Below are 19,997 nucleotides of genomic sequence, written 5' to 3' on the forward strand. Positions count from 1 at the left end.
TATTTTTTCGGTACCTGCCTTCGATGTTTTCATTTCTTTGATACCGGTAGTACATAAACTTTTTTTCAAATACTAGACTGGTATTGTTTAATGGTTCCCAGCCCTACTCAGGAAATACATGGTCTATTTGTATCGAAGCAATCATAGAAACACAAGCAAAAAAGTACAAAAAGATGTCACATAGAGCAGTGAGAAACAGCGCCATCTTCTGCCAAATCAACTGGCGAAGCACCAATGCTGTAAAAACAGCTTCTATGCAATGGGATAGTGGAAATGATTTGCTATGAGCATGAATTCAAACAGTCTTGCTTTTAACAAGAAAGGATTCATTAGTGTGATGGTGCGAGACTTTGTGGCCCTTAATCTTTGTCCTAAGGACACAGCTCATGATTGAACCTCGGAAGTTGTGTTTTTTGCATTACCAACAGAAGTGTTTGGTTCCATTGGCTGGTCCAAGCGTCTTTTGTGGCTTTGACAATGATTAGCTATTGGCGTGCCAAAGAAACTTCACATTGTAATAACATCGCAATCAAAAGAACTGCTTCGAGACTGAAAAGGGAAAAGACGCAAATCATGTTGAGGGGCCAACTCTTTGAAAAACAATGTCAACAAGCAAATGGCATCATTCAGATTAATGCACAGACAATGATAGCCGACTCTGGGTATCTATCCAATTATGTGTGGGAATTACATTTGGAGGCAGTCAGGTAGAACTGAGAGAGATGATTGGCCCAGGCTGGCACAGGAGGAAAATGAAGATGGGGATGACAAACACATCTACCCTTGTCAGTAGAGGGGACAGGAGATATCAGAATGTCACTGAGTGCTAGCTAGATATTTGTTAGCGTGTTGAGCGATGTAGCTTAAATATCCCACTTCGTTTCGAAAGACCTGCTAATAAGTGACATGTCTGGTGCTGCGCTTTTTCAAGTTTAATGTGCCTGTTGACACATTGTCGGGCGAGTAATACTTTAGATTGCAGATAAACATTTGCACAATACGAAGTGACACTGTAATATCAGTGCTGCTGGTACATACAAACCTACCATGTAATTAAACACTTGTTTTGAAATGTTATTATGCTGCTATCCTTGTACTGACTTTGTAATCATGCTTTACTTTGACAACTACTGACTGGGTCCAGACTGAGACCAACATTGGTGCAGGACACATACCCCTAAAAATTTCACACGGGTGACAGACAGTGGTAGTAGCTGAATAGACATATTTAGAATATTTAGTTTGAGTAACTGTATTCTGGTGAAGTTACTCTTTCATTTGAAGGTATTTAGAATACAGTTACTTTCTTTAAAGGCATTATTCCTGTTAAGAGTTGTGATGCTACAGATAAGTTAGGGAAGAAACAAATGAGTTTTAATTTAGTGGCTCCCTCTTTCATTGTTTGTAATGAAAGAAATCAGATATAGGGCTTTAACTTCTTAACCCCAGCCTTAGCCGAGCACATTTACTACCCAAATCTGAAAACTTCTCGAGCAAAAGAGTCAAAATAGCGGCGTAAGCAAGGATGAAAAAGCAATATAAACGTGACAACAATAGCGATTAGATTAGTTCTCTAGGTCTTAGCTTTCAAATGAAGGATTACACTGGCCTAGAGGCTGTAAACTCCAGTCAAGAAACTTTTGGATTTAGGTAAAGCCAAGAAAATGTGCTTGGTTAAGATGGGGGTTAAGAGGTTAAGTACATTGCAATACTCAATCATTTCAGTTCCATATTAGAAAGAGAAGAAAGAAAAGATCAAAACTGCCAGGGAAAAAAATAGCTCTACCTCATTCTTGGCTGTGGGCATTTGCTTTTTCGTATTCCTAATAAGTGCTGAATAAGTTTGTAACAGACAGTATTAAGTGTAGCCCACTCCACTTTTATGCATACATATAATGCAAATCGAAGTGAAGGTATTCTAAGTATTCAGAATACAGTCCTCTATTTGGACAAAGTACCGGAATATGCAACAAAATACACTTTAAGGTAAGTAATTACATGAAAAATAATTTCCATGAGCATATTTTGCATCCAAACACCACACATTTTTTGATTTGTAGCCTTATCAACATAGTGCAGATGTCAATATCACCCTCCAAGCCCAGATGTGGCAATACTTTGATACAGCGTCTCACCACAGCAAATGTAATTAAACTTTTGATACAAGCAGATTGAAACTCTGCACCTCACCCTTTCCTTCCCCCTGACCTCAATAGTTGCACTAGTTGTTGGCAGCCAGCGCTGACAGATTCTCCAACTCTGTGCGTTCTTGTTCTTTATTTTTACTCGACCCTCTTCATGCAGGTGCCACTTGTAATGCGTCACACCAGGACACAGTTTTCTGCCATTAAGCAAGAATCCATTGACATCGTTTCCAAATAGGAGAGAGCCATGAAACACAGAATTACTGAAACATTTGTGAATGAAAGAAAACTCTCCTCTGGGTATGTTTTTGGTTTTTGATGAGTAAAAAAAAACCCAAAACAAACATGGTTAAAATGAAAATATAATAGTAGCATTAGTGCGGAGAAATCAATGACAAAGACGTATGGTGTGCTTGGGGAACTCAGTCAGGTAGCACGCTATCGATTTTTAGTTAATGGGTTAAAGTCACCCCTATTGAAATCCTTCTCTTTGGGGTCTCTGGGGTCTTCAAATTGATCTGCTTGGTTAATGTGTTCCTTGCTTGTGTGCAGGTCCAGTGATTATGGAAGCACCTATGTGAAACTCAACGATAAAGTGGGCTCCCGGACCGTGCTAAGCTACTTGTACGTGTGTCCCACCAACAAACAGAAGGTGAGCAAGAGGGGGGGGCTTGTGCAAATTTAAGTATCTCAAGAGGAAGCATAAAAGTGTCATGAAACAACATTTAGCATAAATAAATTCAAATTATGTCCATATCTTATGAAACATAGGACGTATACAAGGCATTCGAGGCGATACTTTACTGTCATTGCTATTGATTAAAACCATACAACGTACGCTACTTTGGAGCCAACTTCAAAATCATCTCAAACAAACTGGGATGGAACAACAGAACACTGGTACGTATGGTTATTATAGAAAGCTGAATTAAAATACACTATCTGACCAAAAAAAAGGTGACACAATTTAATATCTCATTAGACCTGTATCTTACACCTGCTATTAAAACCTGGATAGACTCCGAGACAAAAGCAGCGATTATAAAGATTTATGGACATTTATTATTTAGACCACGACAGTAGACATTGATATACGGATTATAGTTAGTATGGATGGGTAGGTTAGAGTTATAGAAGTCTTCCCCTGTAGCATGGACATTGGTGGTATGGGAGAGGATGTAGCAGGGTGAAGCAACGGGCAGAAGAGACAAGGAAGGGGTGCAGGTGGGTCGCAGCACAGCTGGGAAGCTGATGAGCCATGAACGCTGGAGCTGCGGGCGAAGATTGGCTGGAGGTAGGTGATGCTGAAATCTGGCTATGTGTTTGGTTGTTTTTGCTTTCTTTTCTTTTATTGCTCCCAATGTCCCAGCTGTTTGAGACATACATGTCAAATTTGAATTGTGTTAATATGTATCCATCCATCCATTCATCTTCTTCCACTTGTCTGTTTCCGGGTTGTGGGGGCAGCCGTTGGAGCTGCCCAAATCACATGGCACCAGCCCCTTATGGCTCCTCCTGCAGGTGGTGTGTCCACAGAAGGACGGCCTTACGATTAACCAGGCCAGTTGGTCTCTCACAAGGGGCTTCTGAACCGCTCTTTGTCTGACCCTTCACATAGGACCTGTTTGCCATGGGGGCACCAGGGGCACGAAACCCCCGACAACATAGCTCCTAGGATCATTCAGGCACTCAAACCCCTCCATCACGTTAAGGTGGTGGTTCCAGGAGGGGGTTAATATGTATGATGGGTGAAATATCGCCGTCTTAATGCCGAATATGTACTGTGTGTTCTATCAATAAAAACGTTTTTGACATCCTCTTTTCACACACTGATATCACGCTCTTTTTAAAATTATACTCGACGATCTAGTACAAGCGTCAAACCACACCACCACACTTGTAAAAAATTCTCCCGCATGACAGTGTCTTGACGCCGTATCCCTGTGTACTTTAGATAATGATGCTGAGCGACCCAGAGGTAGAGAGTGCCGTGCTCATCAGCTCAGATGAAGGGGCCAGCTTTGAGAAATACCCCATTAACTTCAACATCCTCAGCCTGCTCTTCCACCCGCTGCAGGAGAACTGGATCCTCGCGTACAGTCACGACAGTAAGGTAAAAAAAAAATAAAAAAAAAGCAAAGAGAGAATCCATCATGTCCAATAATAGTAGGGGGTTTGCAAAAGTGATGGCCATGTCCAAGTGAAAAGCTGTGATTTTGTGTTTTTTCACAGCTCTACAGTTCAATGGATTTTGGAAGAAAGTGGCAGTTTGTTCATGAGAATGTCATGCCGGGAAGGTTCTATTGGTATGGTGTTTTTGTTTTTTTCCTTCAAATATCTGCTTTACGCGCGGCTTGTTGATTATGCGGTGACCATGTACAATGTTTCACAAAGCCCGTCTTTCTCTGCACCTTTCCCTTTTGAGGCAAAGGTACAGAAAAAGAAATATGTATTTGGCCTAAATTTACGAGCAGACTAGAGTAAATGCTTGCTGTAGTGACTGCATGGATTTTTCGAATATTTTCTGCACTCTTTTCCTTTGGAGGTCAGAATAGCAGCACTATTTGTACATTTACTCTGACCATGCGGCTGTGAATTCCTTAATTCATGTATCCGAGCTCATTTTCAATCTGGGATTCATCTGCGATAGTTGTTTACTTCCTGATTGTTTGTCAGTGAAAGAAAAACAAACATTAGTAACAGAGGGAGAGAAGGGGAGAGTTCAGCTTCCAGACAACTTGATGGACGGAGCTGTCTTTTAGTCAGTTGGATCTGGCACGGACGATGAAACCGCGTTGTGTTTAGCTTGCACTTTTCATAGAGAAAGCTATAAACCACACAATGTACCCTCTCCATGTCACGGGAGTCCTTGGACAGCCTCTGACTGAAGTCTATAACAGTCGTGTTTTAAAATAGAACTTTCAGCTTTTCTTTTTGACACCCGTAAAACCACTGGAAGTGTGGCTCATGCCTCGGGGCAGGTCACAGTGAAACAAAACCCGCGCCAGACAGCTTGACAAAGGCAGTGGCCGTGCTCATAGACTCACAAAACAAGACAAGGGTATATGCGGAATAATAAGATGCATAGTTTCATCTACGACACTGCTAGTGGTCTACGGTAAAAGCTAATTGCTCAGTTATAAACATTTTCAAAAATCTTGGATGGAAACTATAGGCTCATAGTTCTGTCTTCCTTCGGGCATCTAGTGGGGCATCACACTGAGGCCAATGTGATCGAATGGCACTGTACAGTATTGTTATGGTTATAGTTCTGGCAGCTAACAAAAGCACTATTCAATGGGAACGTTGAGTAAGAAGCGATATAGAAATGTGTATCACCGATGACCCTGTGCTTCCTTATTTAAAAAGAATATATTTGGAGGGCGTTGCTTAGTAGGAGGCTGTTTGGTTGCCCATAGTTTGAAAGTTGAATGGTTCTAAAATCTTTATCACCACGGCTCGGTTAAAAAGCTTGGGAAGGTCACGCTAATCTGTCATATTAACATTTAATAACCTGGAATAATAAAACTATCAAATGAGGCAGAACATTCATCTTTGCGGTTGGTACCTTAGTGATTTGTGGTGCCCTCTGAATACGCATACAGTCTGGTTTAAATAGGACATTTCATATTAGAAATTGATCATTCCCACTGATAAAGTGTTTTTTCCATACAAAGAGTTTAGATTTAGCTGATAAAGGTATTATAAAGCGGATTCATGCATTATATTTCTCCTCCAGAGCCTGGATTAATGAAAATGAAAAGGAGCATTTCAATATTTTGTAATCCATTTGACAAGATGATGTTTAGACTCCTATAACGTACATACATCCCTATACTGTGTGAGATGGCTCATTACCTAAACCTCGCTATAGTATGCCTTGGCAATGGGGCGGGGTGGCCCTGAACAGTGATTGATGCTATTTGCATAATCACAGCCCTCCTGACCTCACGCGGTCAAAAGTATCCGGCGACCTTTCTGTCAAAAACAAAATGGCTTCGTCGCAGTGAACCGTAAAGAGACGCCAGGCGAGGCTTATTATACCCCTGTCACGTCAGCGTGGTAGCGTGAATACTGTCGCTGTATACAAGACCTCAAAACACGACACGCTGTTTTTGTGTTCACTGTCATTTAACCATCCCAACTGTGCGCTGAATACTGATGGAAGACATTTCATAGCGCGTTTGCTGTGGCGCGTGTCAAAGCCGTCGTTGTCGCAAATGCCATAAGAGAAGGACAGTGCGTGGAGGACATGTATAGTGCGGGCTTTACATACGTGAAATGGACAAGGCATTTCTAAATAACAATAACTCTGCAGTTGTAGCCAAACTGTATAAGATATTTTTCCTTTCCTTAACGTAACTGGCTGTCACTGCAGGAAAACAACAAACATACAAACAAGAGTGGAGGGTTAGTTAACACTAACTTTTGTAAAATGGAGATATGGAGAAGCCAAAACAGTGCTCTGTGGAGCAAACTAACTGTCAAGAGGACAGTGCTTTTTGCCCAGCTGGCTAGTGCGGGAAACTTGGTCTGTTAGCCTGTTCAATGTTTTGTCGTGAGCCATTAGCAGCCATCAAACATCGCTGCTAATGTTTGATGGCTGAATGTCCAGACCTATTTAGATCTCCCATCTAAAACAAGAACAAGAATTAGCGTGTTAATACTGGCCTCTTTGCTAAATGCTGAATCGTAGTTTCTGCTTTTTGTGGGGTCGGATGCACATCCAATAGCCACTAAAGGTCATCATATAATATGTTCATGATAAAGAAAACACATACAATATATAAATGCCATTAGACAAAGCATTTCTCGATATACTTTTACACAGGGACTGCATTTGTGTGTATGAGAAATGCTTTAGTCAGACGAGTCCGCGTGCAATAGCTAAAGGCATTTCTATGCGGTTAGTGCTCGTGCTTGAAAGCTAGAAGGTCCTGGGTTCAATTCCCACCTGGACAGGGTCTTTCTGTGTGGAGTTTACATGTTCTCCCTGTGTCGGCGTAGGTTTTCTCCAGGTACTCCGATTTCCCCTACCACTAACAACATGTACAATAGAAACACCTGGCCATGTTGATCAGGACGAGCACATTGTAATGATTTAACAGAGTAATATGTATTCTTAACCACTAATTGATTATTGAAATAATTGTGTAACTATGTCACATTTGCATAATTTCCTCTGGAGTCCGTTTGATGGGGATTTAGCAGCAGGTTGGCTCTACACCGTTTCATATTTCCCCATTATGAATGTTAAATGGATGAAATAAAATCAATTTACTGGGTTTTGTCCATGATTACTGGTTGTTTTCCATTGTTACCCACTGCTTTTTTGAGTGGTTTCTCTGGAAAATGACGAGAGAGAACAACTAAATAAAGTAAATCACAAAATAGGGAAGCAAAAAAGTTGAAACATCAAAACTCATAGGAAATTCATTATCTGTAGTGATTTAAAACCTAATTTAATAGCCAAATTCAGCAATGCCTTATTTCTACTGTTTTCTAAACTGGGTAAAAAGATTGGTGCAGATATTTGTGTGAGCATCAAAGAGTAAACGTATACATATTTTAATAGAAAAAAGATAGAATAAAGTTTGCCATATCATCAAAGGGCAGCTGCAGTAGAGCCAAGCCGATGTGACTGCCGAGCACATATTGTACCCACACGTAGCACTATGCTAGCTCTTATTTTGGTGGAAAACCAGTGGAAAGTCAGTACGGCACCGAACCAGCGCCAGAACTCGCTCTGAACCAGCACCTTGTTGGAAAAAGGGGAATTACGAAATAAAAGCATCAATTAACAAACTAACTTCTTGCCTCGCAGCATGAGGGTCCAGGGCTCCATCCCGAGTCTTTCTGTGTTGAGTTTGCATCTTGTCCCTGTGTCTGCTCCGGTTTCCTCTGGATGCCCTCATTCTAGATGGGTGAGAGTGTATTTGTGAGTACAAGTGTGGGAAAATCAGTCGGCTTCAAACTTAAAGGGACTATACAGAGTTTAAAAATGTCAAAATTATATCTTTTCCTCCCTCTACATGTTCCAACAATGTCCTAATGTGTAGAATGAGCCCAGACCTGTTCTCTAAAGGTGTTAATTCGGGTCCAAAGTGCCGACATGCACAAGCTTAATACAAAAGGTGCAGTTACACGTATGACCTGAGGTGGCAGTAGTGAGTATAAAATGGCTAACTTGCATCTAGCCCCTTCAACTGCGAACCGCATCAAGTGAACAAATAAATAAACAAAAATAAATATCTAAGCCCATTGCATTTGGGGAACGAGAAACTATTTACAGTTTCCCTGCACCTTTAAGCCTGGGCGCCCCATATTGCAGTGGCCTTTTATTTCATTTTCTTTCTCTTTCTCTATATCTGCCTTGAAGGATCATATGCGGCGCATGTGATGTTTATGGTGCCTCTGATGTGCCGCGAGTTCTGCCTCCTCTCTCCTCGCCGGATTGAGACTAATTGCCACAGGAGGAGTTGAGCTTTCACACTGTTAAGGCTTCAGCATAAGAGAGCTGTCCATCTAAAACGCCTTCAAACTCAACCTCTCTCTGCTCACGGTTTTTCTTTCTCTCTCTCTCCTGCTACAGAACACCCGACCCTGATCTATGAAAAACACAGATAAGACAAGTCTCATCTTTAATGATCTCACTGTGTAGAAATTCTGTTGTTATGGCCGTGTCTAAAGCACAATATAGGATGCTTGCAGTCGAAGAAAATCCAATTTCGTTATGGCGAAATGGTCAAAGGTAAATTATGAGATCGGGGACACTAACTATATGGGTTGAGTAAATGTACAAATGAGTCTTTTTGGTTTGGCGCAAACATTCTAAAAGTGAAGACAGAATTGCTTTCCTCTCAGAACAAAACAACAAAAACGGAAATGAGCTGTCCTCCCACCACTCCGAAATGTTCCACCTTTTTTTTTTCACCCTTCCTCACCCCATCATCTTCTCGTCGCAGGGCCGTGATGGGACTGGACAGAGAACCTGACGTTGTCCACCTTGAAACGCGCATCGCCAAAAACCGTGAGTCAAAGCATTTCCTCCTGGCAAACACAGCCCTCCCTTCCCTCCGACGTCCGGGACCCCTCCGGCCCCTCATTTACAGCGAGGTCACCGGGAAGATGAGACCTGCCCCATGGCCCGCTCGGATTGCTCCCCTAAGTCTAGTAAAGCACAAAAGGCACCTCTCAACAAAAGCGCGGAGTTTTAGCGGCCGTGATGGATGTCTTCTGGTGCCTAATCTTTCCCCCGTGTCTCATAGAACCGTCCGCGACTCCTACTTCTAAACAGCGCACTGCATTCCGTCAAAGCAATTACAGGGCTTTTCCGGTGCTTGAGAATGAGAGGCGAAAAAAAAAAAAAAAGAAGAAGAAAACTCATTTTGCTCATGCAGTGAGAATAACAGCGTCGGAATTAGCATACAATTTCGTTTTTTTTTGTCTCACGAATCTGAACTAGGTCTCAATTGAAAAGTTCCACTTCAAAAGCTCGTGTATTACCGGGTTAAATCTCCTTTTATTATTAATCCGCCCCAGACAATCCTCCATCCTGATTCTCTGGCTGAACTTTTACAATGTTGCGTTACAAAAATTTTCGGCTGGTGATGGGAGGCGCCCAGCTTGAAATGCAAAAGAATGGCAGCGCATATTGGAGTGGGGTGTCATGAATCTGTTATAAAGACCATAGGTACAGTAAATCCTGTCTGAAAATGGCATGTTTCTGTTACGCATATTAAGCACACGGGTAAAGGTGTGCATACAGTGTAATGACATAAACGTAAATCGTGTACCATGTTAGAGGCTTTTATGAATTATGTAAAATATGATTGTTGTATAGCTGATCAAATCTATGGGCGACACTTCAATAGCAAGCACACTATGTCCATGCAATTCATTCACTTATTATTAGTTACACTAAAGTATAAGTGGGGTAAAAAGTCCAAACTGTAAAGTAACCTTATAAAATGAAACAAGATTTGAGCTCAATATATTTCATGTTATTACAATTTAGACCGCGCCCACCTCCCTTTCGTCAGCTAATTGGTAGGAATAATGATGTTGAGTAAATTGGCCCATTTCATTTCTCTTATCCCCCACTTTAACCGAGCACATTTTCTCTAGTTCGGCTTTACCCAAATCTAAAAGCTTCTCGACTCGAGTTTACAGACTATAGGTCAGTGTAACGCGTCATTTGAAAGCTACGTTTTGTTGCGTTGCAATTTTGTCGTTTTTTTCTTTGCTTATTTGACGCTTTTTTTGTCACGTTTTGATCACTTTTTTGTTGGATTTCCATCATTGTTTTTGTTGCTATTTTGACTATTTTTTTCAAGAAGCTTTCAGATTTGGGTGAAGCCAAACTGGAGAAAATGCGCTTGGTTCAGGTGGGGGTTAATTAAAGGCCTGATTTTTTTTTCCCACTGTGAAATCTGCTTCATCCTCTTTTAGTAAACTCATTTGACATTTGAGAGACATTTGTGGAAAATGTACTGCGCATCTACTTACAAAGTGACCCTTAAAACATGCCCAAAAATTGGGCTGCTGTAATTGTGTTAGGAAAGGTGGGAGTGAGTTTTGTAGGGCTTTTAAAGCTGCACTATGCAGTTTTTTTTTTTTTAAAGTGATCTAGTGGGAGTATGGCTTAGTGCCTTTACTTTCCATCCCGGTGGCCTATGATGCTTCAGGATCAATTTAATTTCCCATTTTTTCAGGATTTCTGGTAGGTCTTCGGAATGAAATATATGCGTAACCACGGAGACGGTGCAATCAGCAGTGAAAACCCACCAGAAATCCGAGAAACAACTGATCATGGAGCGTCTTAGGGGCCACCGGGATGGAAAGGAAAGGCACTAAGCTAACCATCCAAGCAGCCACTAGGTCACTGAAAGGTCAAATGCAACTTATATTCAACATAAATAAGTTGCATAGTGCGCCTTTAACTAGTAGCTTTGTAACTAATTTTTAACATGTCATGAAAAGTAAAAAAAAAAAACATAAAGTTTCAAAGAGTTTTATTGATGGAACATTGATTGCAAACCTAATTATCTAAACCTTACCATCCACTTTCGAGTGAAGAACCACCACTGGTATTAAATAACGGTCTATTTCCCGTGTGCAGGTGCCCAGTATGTGAAGTGCCGAGCCCAGCGGTGCAACGAGGCCAACCGTCAGTATCTGTTTCCTGGACACGTGGACACCAACTCCATGGTCGTGCAGGATGAATTCGTCTTCACTCAGGTTTGCATAGAAATCTGATGTTTTGTTTTTACTTCATTACTGTCGCCACCTCTACACACGCACACACTTCTACCATCTTTGTGAACTTTTGATTCCCCTTTTTTCTACCGTCACCCAATCCCATCATGAGCCTCGTAATGATTCCGGCCAACACACCTGTTCCCCACGGGCCTAATGTGTTTTTTGATTATGTGGTTGCTCGCACAGACAGATATGGCGCGCTCACATAGAGAGAACGGGTGTGAATGGACAAGGCTCGGCGTCCTTATACCTGGCGCACTGACTTTGACTCCCATTACGCCGGGTCATTATTAGAAATTTAATTTTACAGCGCCCTCCGCTGTCATTGATTCTCATCCCACGCTTCAGTCATTTTCTCATTCCTGGTCAACCTTGGTGCGTTCAGGCCACTCTTTTAATGCAATAATAGCGCTTTCGGTAAATACGACGGTGAACTTTGGATGTCTTTGCGATGGAGGCTGGGTTTTTGTCAATGCGGGGTTGTTTGTTTGTCGGCTTGTCTGCAAAGCGGCTAAACAACAAATTATCAGGTTTTAGGGGAATTATTTGTGAGGTCAGGGCGAAGGAGACTTTTGTTTCTTTCTCACGCAGCTTATGTAATGATGTATTTCTTTAAGTTCAGTAGCTAAAGATTTCGGCTTAAGTGCATTCTGCTGCCTTTAGGGGTCAGTAAAAAAAAAAAGAAATCAATTTTTGTGCTTTTTGCGGATGCCTATTTGAACAAAACAAAGATTCTCACTCTTTGCACAATCGGCCAAAAGCTACATGTTATTATTGTACATTTAAATTCACTCATGTTGCACATATGAGAAAACGATGTATGGAATGCATTCATTTATTCATTCAACTATTTTGAAGGTTGAAAGGAATTCAGTCCAATGCCATTAGGTCAAAGACACTAACCTCCACCAGGAATAAAACATGAGCAATGGAGGCGTTTTGCCACTCAATAGAAAGCATTTCAGAAAGAGAAAATTCTTACATGTATTTGCAGTGGCGAGCGCATCTTTCATCACCGACATTGAGGGCGATCTGCTGCTTTGCACTGCTCCTTGTTTGGAAAATCGTCCTCAAATGTTTATCTGTTTTCATTATTACCATGCCGAAGTCTCAACCCTGACCCACTTTTCAAATGAATCCGGCTACTTGCTTGAACGGCTGTATGAAAAATCACATAATGGCGCCAGTCGAATATAGAGATTGGATAATGAAAAAGAAAAAAAGAAAAAAAAAAAAACAGAGTGCTCCCGCTCTGTGAAGTTATTGACCAGATAGAGGCGATAGACAGTGGCTGAAAATATCTGGACGCTGGTTGTCTGGTGGCACCGATGACTTTCTTGTGACTTTCATTGCGCGGGGCAGTTGGATTTAACTTGACAAAGAGTAATGAGGTTATCGATCGCGTTACAACGAAATAAGCAGTCTTCAACACCTCCCCAAAGTCTCGGGGGAGCCCGGGAACAGCCAAGTGCAACATCCTCAAAAACGCGGCCTGGGAAAATGCGCCATATTGATTTTCGATAGATTATTCCATTAGGGCCCTAATGTAGTGTGTTGGGGGACAAACACCATCCTTCTAGTTGATTAGAAAATAAGCAATCAAGTGGCGTGGGCTCGGGCTCGTAAGTGGATAGCAAAGCATCAGTGCATTAAGATCCTGATGCCACGTATAGATAAAGGCGACACCGTTTTTGAGTGATCCTAAGCGTGGGACTAATTAAAATAATGGCACTGGTGAGATTTCTTGTGGAAATCAATAAATTATGTGTTGTTGTTGTGGGAGAATGCGAGAACAAACGCTAACCTTGTGTTATGAGTTCTTTTCAGCAGTAAGACTGTCTGGACCCCGTGCTTATTAAAAGTGGGTTGGAGTTAACATAATGTTTTGTTTCTCTAATTGGAAGAATTATGCTGGTCCGGAAGTGCGTATACACTAATAGCAAATATGTGTCACTTTAGTCTGAAAAACACATTGTTAATTTTAGTTTGGAAGACGACGGCTCGGTGTCCTGTAAGTGGATGGTCTTTGGTGCGAATCTGCTGTTGTCGGCTCCATAGGCAAGACATTTAAGTCTATAGAGAAGCGAATTCGGATACTTTGTTTTTTCTCCACCATTCCAAGTGTTTTTCGACAACAAACACCATCCCTCACTCCAATCAAAGTGCATTTCATGTTGTTTTTCTTATGTTTCTCCGTATACAAACGTGATTGACAGTGTCTTTATGTCTGCCCTGCAAGGTAACCAAGTCCGGCCGCACAAGCTACTTTGTGTCCTACATGAGAGAGTCCTTCAAGCAAATGGAATTACCCAAATACTGCCTTCCAAAGGTACGCATCAAAGCGAATAAATAACCACGCTGTAATGATTGCCGCACAACCGTAAAGCTATACGCCTCCATTTGAACATAAGTGCATTTCTACAACAATGTCCCCGGTGTTTTGAAATGGCGTCAAATATTCAATCGCCTCTCTGTCATAAATAACCGCTATTTTGAGTCTGGCTATCTCCCTTTTTGTCGCTTGTGCGCGCTCGTCATTGCGTGTGCCTCTCACCTCTCTCTCTCTCTCTTCTGTAGGACATGCATATCATCAGTACGGACGAGAAGCAGGTTTTCGCGGCAGTACAAGAGTGGAACCAGAACAACACCTACAGCCTGTATATATCGGACTCCCCGGGGGTCTACTTCACCCTGTCGTTAGAGAACCTGAGGACCAGCAGGGGACTGGCGGGGAACCTCCTCGTCGATTTTTACAAGGTGCATATTTCGGGGGTTTACAGTTTGGAAGGCGAAGGTGCAGCATTAGCCTTAAAGGGACAGGGAACATTGTGGCTAGACATTTGGACCTAAAAAGGGAATCAACAATGGGAAAGAGAAAATGTATGAAAGTCACATTACTCGCTATGCATCCACTGGTCCATTTAGTGTGACTTGTTCTAAAACAGATGGCTTGATTGTCAGGTTTAGCTGTAGACCTGCTGTCCTCAACTGGATGGACCCAAAAGTGGGTCACGGCACCAATATCAGGGGGTATTTCCCAGAAAACATTTCTTTCAATATTTATCAACGGAAAAAAGTGCTGAAACGCTACCCGTGTCTGTTCAATGAATGTTATACAGTTGCTTTCATAGTTTCGGCTTGTTAACAAATAACAAATAAATTTTTATGTGGGTTGCGGCTTGGTGTCCAGGGATAATGGTGGGTCCTGAAGCCATATCTGTGGAGATTAGAACCACTGCTTGAAACAACTGTGTGCAATAACAGCCTTAGGCTACATGGTCATAAGGCTGTTGATCTGCCCTATCTGTAAAATTGGCACAAACTGTTGATAGAAAAGTGTCTATGCTGCTATATTTAATGCTGAAATAAAGAAATAAACATGGGACACGGTAATACACAACGTACATGGTGCAAATGAAGACGACTAGCGCACAATGTCCTTTAAGAGTATTCAATTATGTATCAGTGTTGTTAACGAAACCCATCTCTGGAGTAAACACTGGCATGAATAATTCATTCAGATTCATTAAAGTCTTCATTAGGTGTGGCTGGACGACTTTACAGACATTATAAATGCACTGACACACAACTCTATAAAAACATGATGTAATATAGGTCCTTAAACATGCATGTGCGCTCTGTACTGAACGTAGAGAGCAGCCGGCTCCGATGACTTCTCAATAAGCAGCCCCCAGCCACACAGCACACTCCTATTTATCTGTAATTATGAGCAAATTAGTCTCAAATGATTGTTATTGTGGCACCCTGTTCAGCTGAAGCATACAGTAATGCACCACATGATTATATATCAGTATTGCAATTAGCTCAAGTAGTGTACTTGTAACAGAGTCCTGTTAATCTAATGACATGTACAGACTGTAAACGAATGTGTTTTGTAAATGTTTACTTCCTTGATCTACAATCGTAATGCGTAGAACTGGTATGGGAATGAATTTGCTGTGTCACACTAATGCTGATTCACATTCACACATCCAAAGATTATGCAATGTTGGAAGCAAAATCTCCATTTATGCAAAACACTTGTGTGAGCATAATCTCAACTTCACGATGTTTAATAAAATTGTAACACGTTTTGAATAGTCGCTCCAAACTGCCCCCACTGCTCTGTTTGCAGAATAACAGGGACACATAGTACGTCTGTAAACAAGAAAGAAGAAAATGAATGGATGAATATTAGTTGTTCAGACTGAATACGTTTTGTTTATCTTGACTGTTATTACTAAATGCAGTAGTATCAGTTTAAGCTGTTTTTGGAGAAATCCTATATTGACAGACTATATTATGCCCATATGGAAATATCTCAACCACTGCTGGGGCTTATCTCCAGATTATTAAACAGGACAAAGATTACATAACATATTTGAGTATATTCCATTTGTCAGTTTGCATGCATTAACTACAAATAATAGAAGTTATCATTAACCTCTTAACCCCCGCCTGAACCAAGCACTTTTTCTACAGTTTGGCTTCACCCAAATCTAAAAGCTTCTTGAACAAAGCGTCAAAATAGGAACAAAACTGAGAGGGAAAACGAGCCAAAAAAAATGAGGAAAGTGTGACAAAAATGTGACTAAAACGCAACGAAAAAGCCACAAAAGGAAAACAGAAAACGCAACAAAAAGTGACAAAAAAGCGATTAAAAAAAAGTGATGAAAAAGTGACAACAAAATGCAATAGAAAAGCCATAAAAGAGCAACAGAAAAGTGACAAAAAGTGATAATAATGTGTGACAAAAACGCAACAAAGAAGCCACAAAAGAGCAACAGAAAACACAACAAAAAGTGACAATGTGACAACAACGCATGGAAACGTATCCGTTTAGATGAGTTTTGTAGATTTGGGTAAAGCCGAACTGGAGAAAATGTGCTTGGCTTAGGTGGGGGTTAAGAGGTTAAGACCATCTTCGATAGAGGGAAGAATGAATGGGAGGACATATAACTGTCCGAAGTCTCCCAAGGGTGTTGTTTTTGCTACTTTTGATAATGATCTTGTTGGCATCGTCGGTGTCTGGCGTCCTGCCCCAGTGTCCCGTGAAGACATTTGATGCAATGGCAGTAATGGCGGCGCGACCCCTGATTTCCTGTGGAAGGTTACCCTTTGACCTAATTTGTCCCCACTGTTGTCAGACACGTCGAGGAGGTGGTACATATTTGTGGGGCTGATTGGTTCATTGGACTTGGGCTTGGACTGATTTTTTTTGTTTTGTTTTGTTGCTGCCTCTCCCTGTCACAGGTGGAGGGCATAAATGGCATGTATCTGGCCAACAAACTGGTGGATAATCAGGTGAAGACGTTCATCACCTACAACAAGGGGCAGACCTGGGCCCTGCTGCCCGCTCCGACCTTTGACGCCGCGGGGAACAAACTCCACTGCATCCTGGTGAGTGGGAACTTCCTAATGCTGGGAAATGAAGAGAGGACAAGTCAGTGGAAGTTAGCTGAAAAGTTTGGGGAATTCTCAACCAACAGTGCTTTATTTATTTATTTATTACTTCTCTGCTCAACATTGGTTTGTGGCATTTAGAGATGTAGACTTTAAAACTTAAGTCTTCACCCACAGAAAAAGGCAAATACTTGAGGTACTTAAAGCCGCATTATGCAACTTTTTAAGCGATATTTGAGTTTAAGTTGATATTTGTGCATATTTGACATTGTAGTGACCTGGCTGTACGAGTGGTCAGCATGACGCCTTTACTTTCGATCACGGTGGTCTCTACGACGCTCCAGGATCCCTTGTTTTGTAGGATTTCTGGTAAGAGTCTGCAGTGAATACCTGCCAAAACAATTTATCCTAGAGCGTCCTAGAGAGCACTGTGATGGAAAGTAAAGGCGCCATGCTGACCACTCATACAGCCACTGCGTCACTACAATGTCAAATATGCACAAATATCAACTTTTTTTTTTTCACATAAAAAGTTGCATGATGCAGCTTTAAACAAGAGATGGGTAAAATGTTAGCAGCAAGCCTTTTTTTTTTTTTTGCCATCACGATGCCTTGACTGGAGATGTCTATACTCTATCTACTAGAAGTGCTTCTTTACATGTTATTTCACAGTCCGCATTTTTGAATGTTTGTAAATCTCCTGATAGTCTGAATGAAGTGAAGTAATGCATGGAGAGCAACGCATTTCAAACAAGTTGGACCAAGGCAACAAAAGAAAACGTTAGCTCTGGTTGCGCTTCATACGGTACACTGCATGTTGTAAGTAATGTCACATTTTTTATTAGCCTAGAACAGGTCCGCAAAATTTTCTTTCATAACTTTCGACACATGTCCTGGGTCCGGACGTATGCAGTCATTGTTCTTGAAAATGTTATAACATGATCGCAGGTTGTCTATTTATATAGCAGAGTTGATCAATGAATCAATAATTTTGCCATTTTCTTTCAATGTTATTCAAATTGTTTAGATTATTTTTAATTCAGCCATAGAATGTTAAGTATATTGAGAGGATGAAAAGGCTTTGGGGTCCGGACTAAAGCTCCTGGAGGTCTGGATCTGGACCCAGTTGGAGACCCTTGGCCTAGAAATATAAAAGGATTGTGCTGAATGTATGGCTGGATTCCCTACTGCAGAGGCTCCCAAAGTGGGGCTTCCTGGGGTTTGGAGCTGTAAGGGGACCCCTGCTCTACTGAACACACCCAATATCATACATTAACCATTACCAAAAACACGATCACTGAATAGAGCACTGACAACCAACAGACTTTTTTTTTCTCTCTCTGTTAAGTTGCATTGAGTTAAGTTCCTATGTTTAGCATGTCGGCACCTTCTCCTCCGCACTAACTCTCCGACGCGATGCCTGCACGCTCTTGTGCCATTATCCATGGGCAGCCCGCAGTGTCTTTAGCTTTTGGGGTCTGGCTTCCCATTAACCTCTGAGATTTCAATTTACTACCTGCAGTCACGCCGCTTAATCAACATAAGATTACATTATATGACCAGCGCTGCTATTCACAAAGTGTTATTCCTACCTTACCCCTAACAACTAGGTTCTTAACAATTTATCTTGTGCACATAATAGCCGGTTACACACCGCTGCGCACAAATGACCGCTCTTCTCCTCTCCTCTGTTTTCCCTGACCTCGCTCGCTCCATGCCTGGTTTCTGAAAAAGGTTTATTGATGTTTTTTTTTTTTTTTCTTTTTTTTTTTTGCCTTTTTTTTTTTTCTTGTCTCTCGCCGCGCTTCAGACTGAGAGATGAGTTGAAATGATTTGAATCAATTTCGCCCAGTTTTATCTGTGCATCTCTGTGAATTTTAATTACATGCCTTGTTTGCTTTAGAATGAAACAATTCGAATGCCCTTTTGTGTCCTCCTCTGATGCTCGGAGATGTGAATTACGCGGGCTTTTCTTTTTCGCAAATGGTCGGCACTTCTGTCACAATGGGAGAGGATAGGCAAAGTCAATCGTAATTACACAGAGTGAGATTGTCGTGAACAGGCACGTTTCAAGCTTTGTTTTTTTTTGTTTTTTTGTTTTTTGGGAGACCTGGGCAAAATTGTGTGTGGCGACCCCAATTTGCCCCCTTTGTTTTCACGGCCCTGCTTCATTGATTTGTCACTTTTTTATAAATACATAAAGGACAAAAAAAAACAAAAAACAAGCTTCACTATTGTATTCAAACTTTGAATTTTTGAATTTCAGCCGTTTTGCTCACTTCACCTTCACTTGGAGATGTCCGAGAACCCTTACACTTCTGGGCCGGTCACGAGCAAGAAGTTGGTTCCTGGGATCATTGTGGCCACAGGTAATGTTAACATAATGTGAGATATGAATTAAGCTGCCCAGATTGTAAATGACAGAGGTGGTTTGCATCACTTTGCATGATTTCACTAAAGTCATATCCGCTCTGTCAGATAAATGGACTACAGGAGTGAAAGCTAATGGCGCACTCTCCGTCACCCAAATTAGAAATGTAGCTTCGGCTTAAAATCCAGCCGCCTTGATTAGGTTAAGGCAGTGAACTTTGCAACTTAGAATAGTTGGGGGTAACTGGAAATGTTTCGGGTTTTTGGGGTTGGTTTTAAACTCATTTGACTGATGTCTGATGGGGTTGTAGGGCGACATGTGCCAATGAGCACTGGCTATTAAAATGAATGGATGCCCATGTAAAGTGGCCTGTATAGCAGTGCAAATTTTTCCCTTTGTTTAGAATGCTTTCTGTGTCCTGCTATTTCAGCCTGCTAGTTTAAAAAAAAATGCTGGTTAAATATAATCCTCGGCATGACCTCACCACGGCACTTTCAATCAAGTAGGTTCCGTAAGAATGTTTTTTTCGGTTCTGGGACTAAACAAGGCCGAGTTTGAACAAAAGATAGATGATCATTTTGCACTGGGCTTAGAAAAACTTACGAAATGAAAGAAAAATTGCTGTTATTTGAAGGCGTCTGACAACTGGCCTATTTACAGGTATCATTGGAAACCATCCTGGAATATGACACTCTTAAAGAACTTTCTAGGCGGCCAATGGGATTTTTTTTTTCAAACAGTCTGAAGCAACATTTATGCCAAATTTGCTACTTGTATCACAAAGTGAAGGATTTGGCAAAAACCTCCTCCAATATACA

At 41.3% G+C, this 19,997-nt stretch overlaps 1 protein-coding gene across 1 annotated transcript in view; it reads left to right on the plus strand.

Moving 5' to 3' along the window:
- Positions 1-19,997, plus strand: part of LOC306965779 (VPS10 domain-containing receptor SorCS3-like) — a 96,669-nt gene that overhangs the window by 47,670 nt on the left and 29,002 nt on the right. Inside the window, exons 3-11 of the mRNA XM_079560330.1 lie at positions 2,697-2,796; positions 4,099-4,257; positions 4,377-4,450; positions 9,110-9,174; positions 11,266-11,384; positions 13,645-13,734; positions 13,983-14,162; positions 16,659-16,805; positions 19,075-19,177. Coding sequence (XP_079416456.1) covers positions 2,697-2,796; positions 4,099-4,257; positions 4,377-4,450; positions 9,110-9,174; positions 11,266-11,384; positions 13,645-13,734; positions 13,983-14,162; positions 16,659-16,805; positions 19,075-19,177 — 1,037 coding nt within the window. The remainder of the gene's footprint in view (positions 1-2,696; positions 2,797-4,098; positions 4,258-4,376; positions 4,451-9,109; positions 9,175-11,265; positions 11,385-13,644; positions 13,735-13,982; positions 14,163-16,658; positions 16,806-19,074; positions 19,178-19,997) is intronic.

This window comes from Gobius niger (genome assembly GCF_951799975.1).
Source record: "Gobius niger genome assembly, chromosome: 7".
Lineage (NCBI taxonomy): Eukaryota > Metazoa > Chordata > Actinopteri > Gobiiformes > Gobiidae > Gobius > Gobius niger.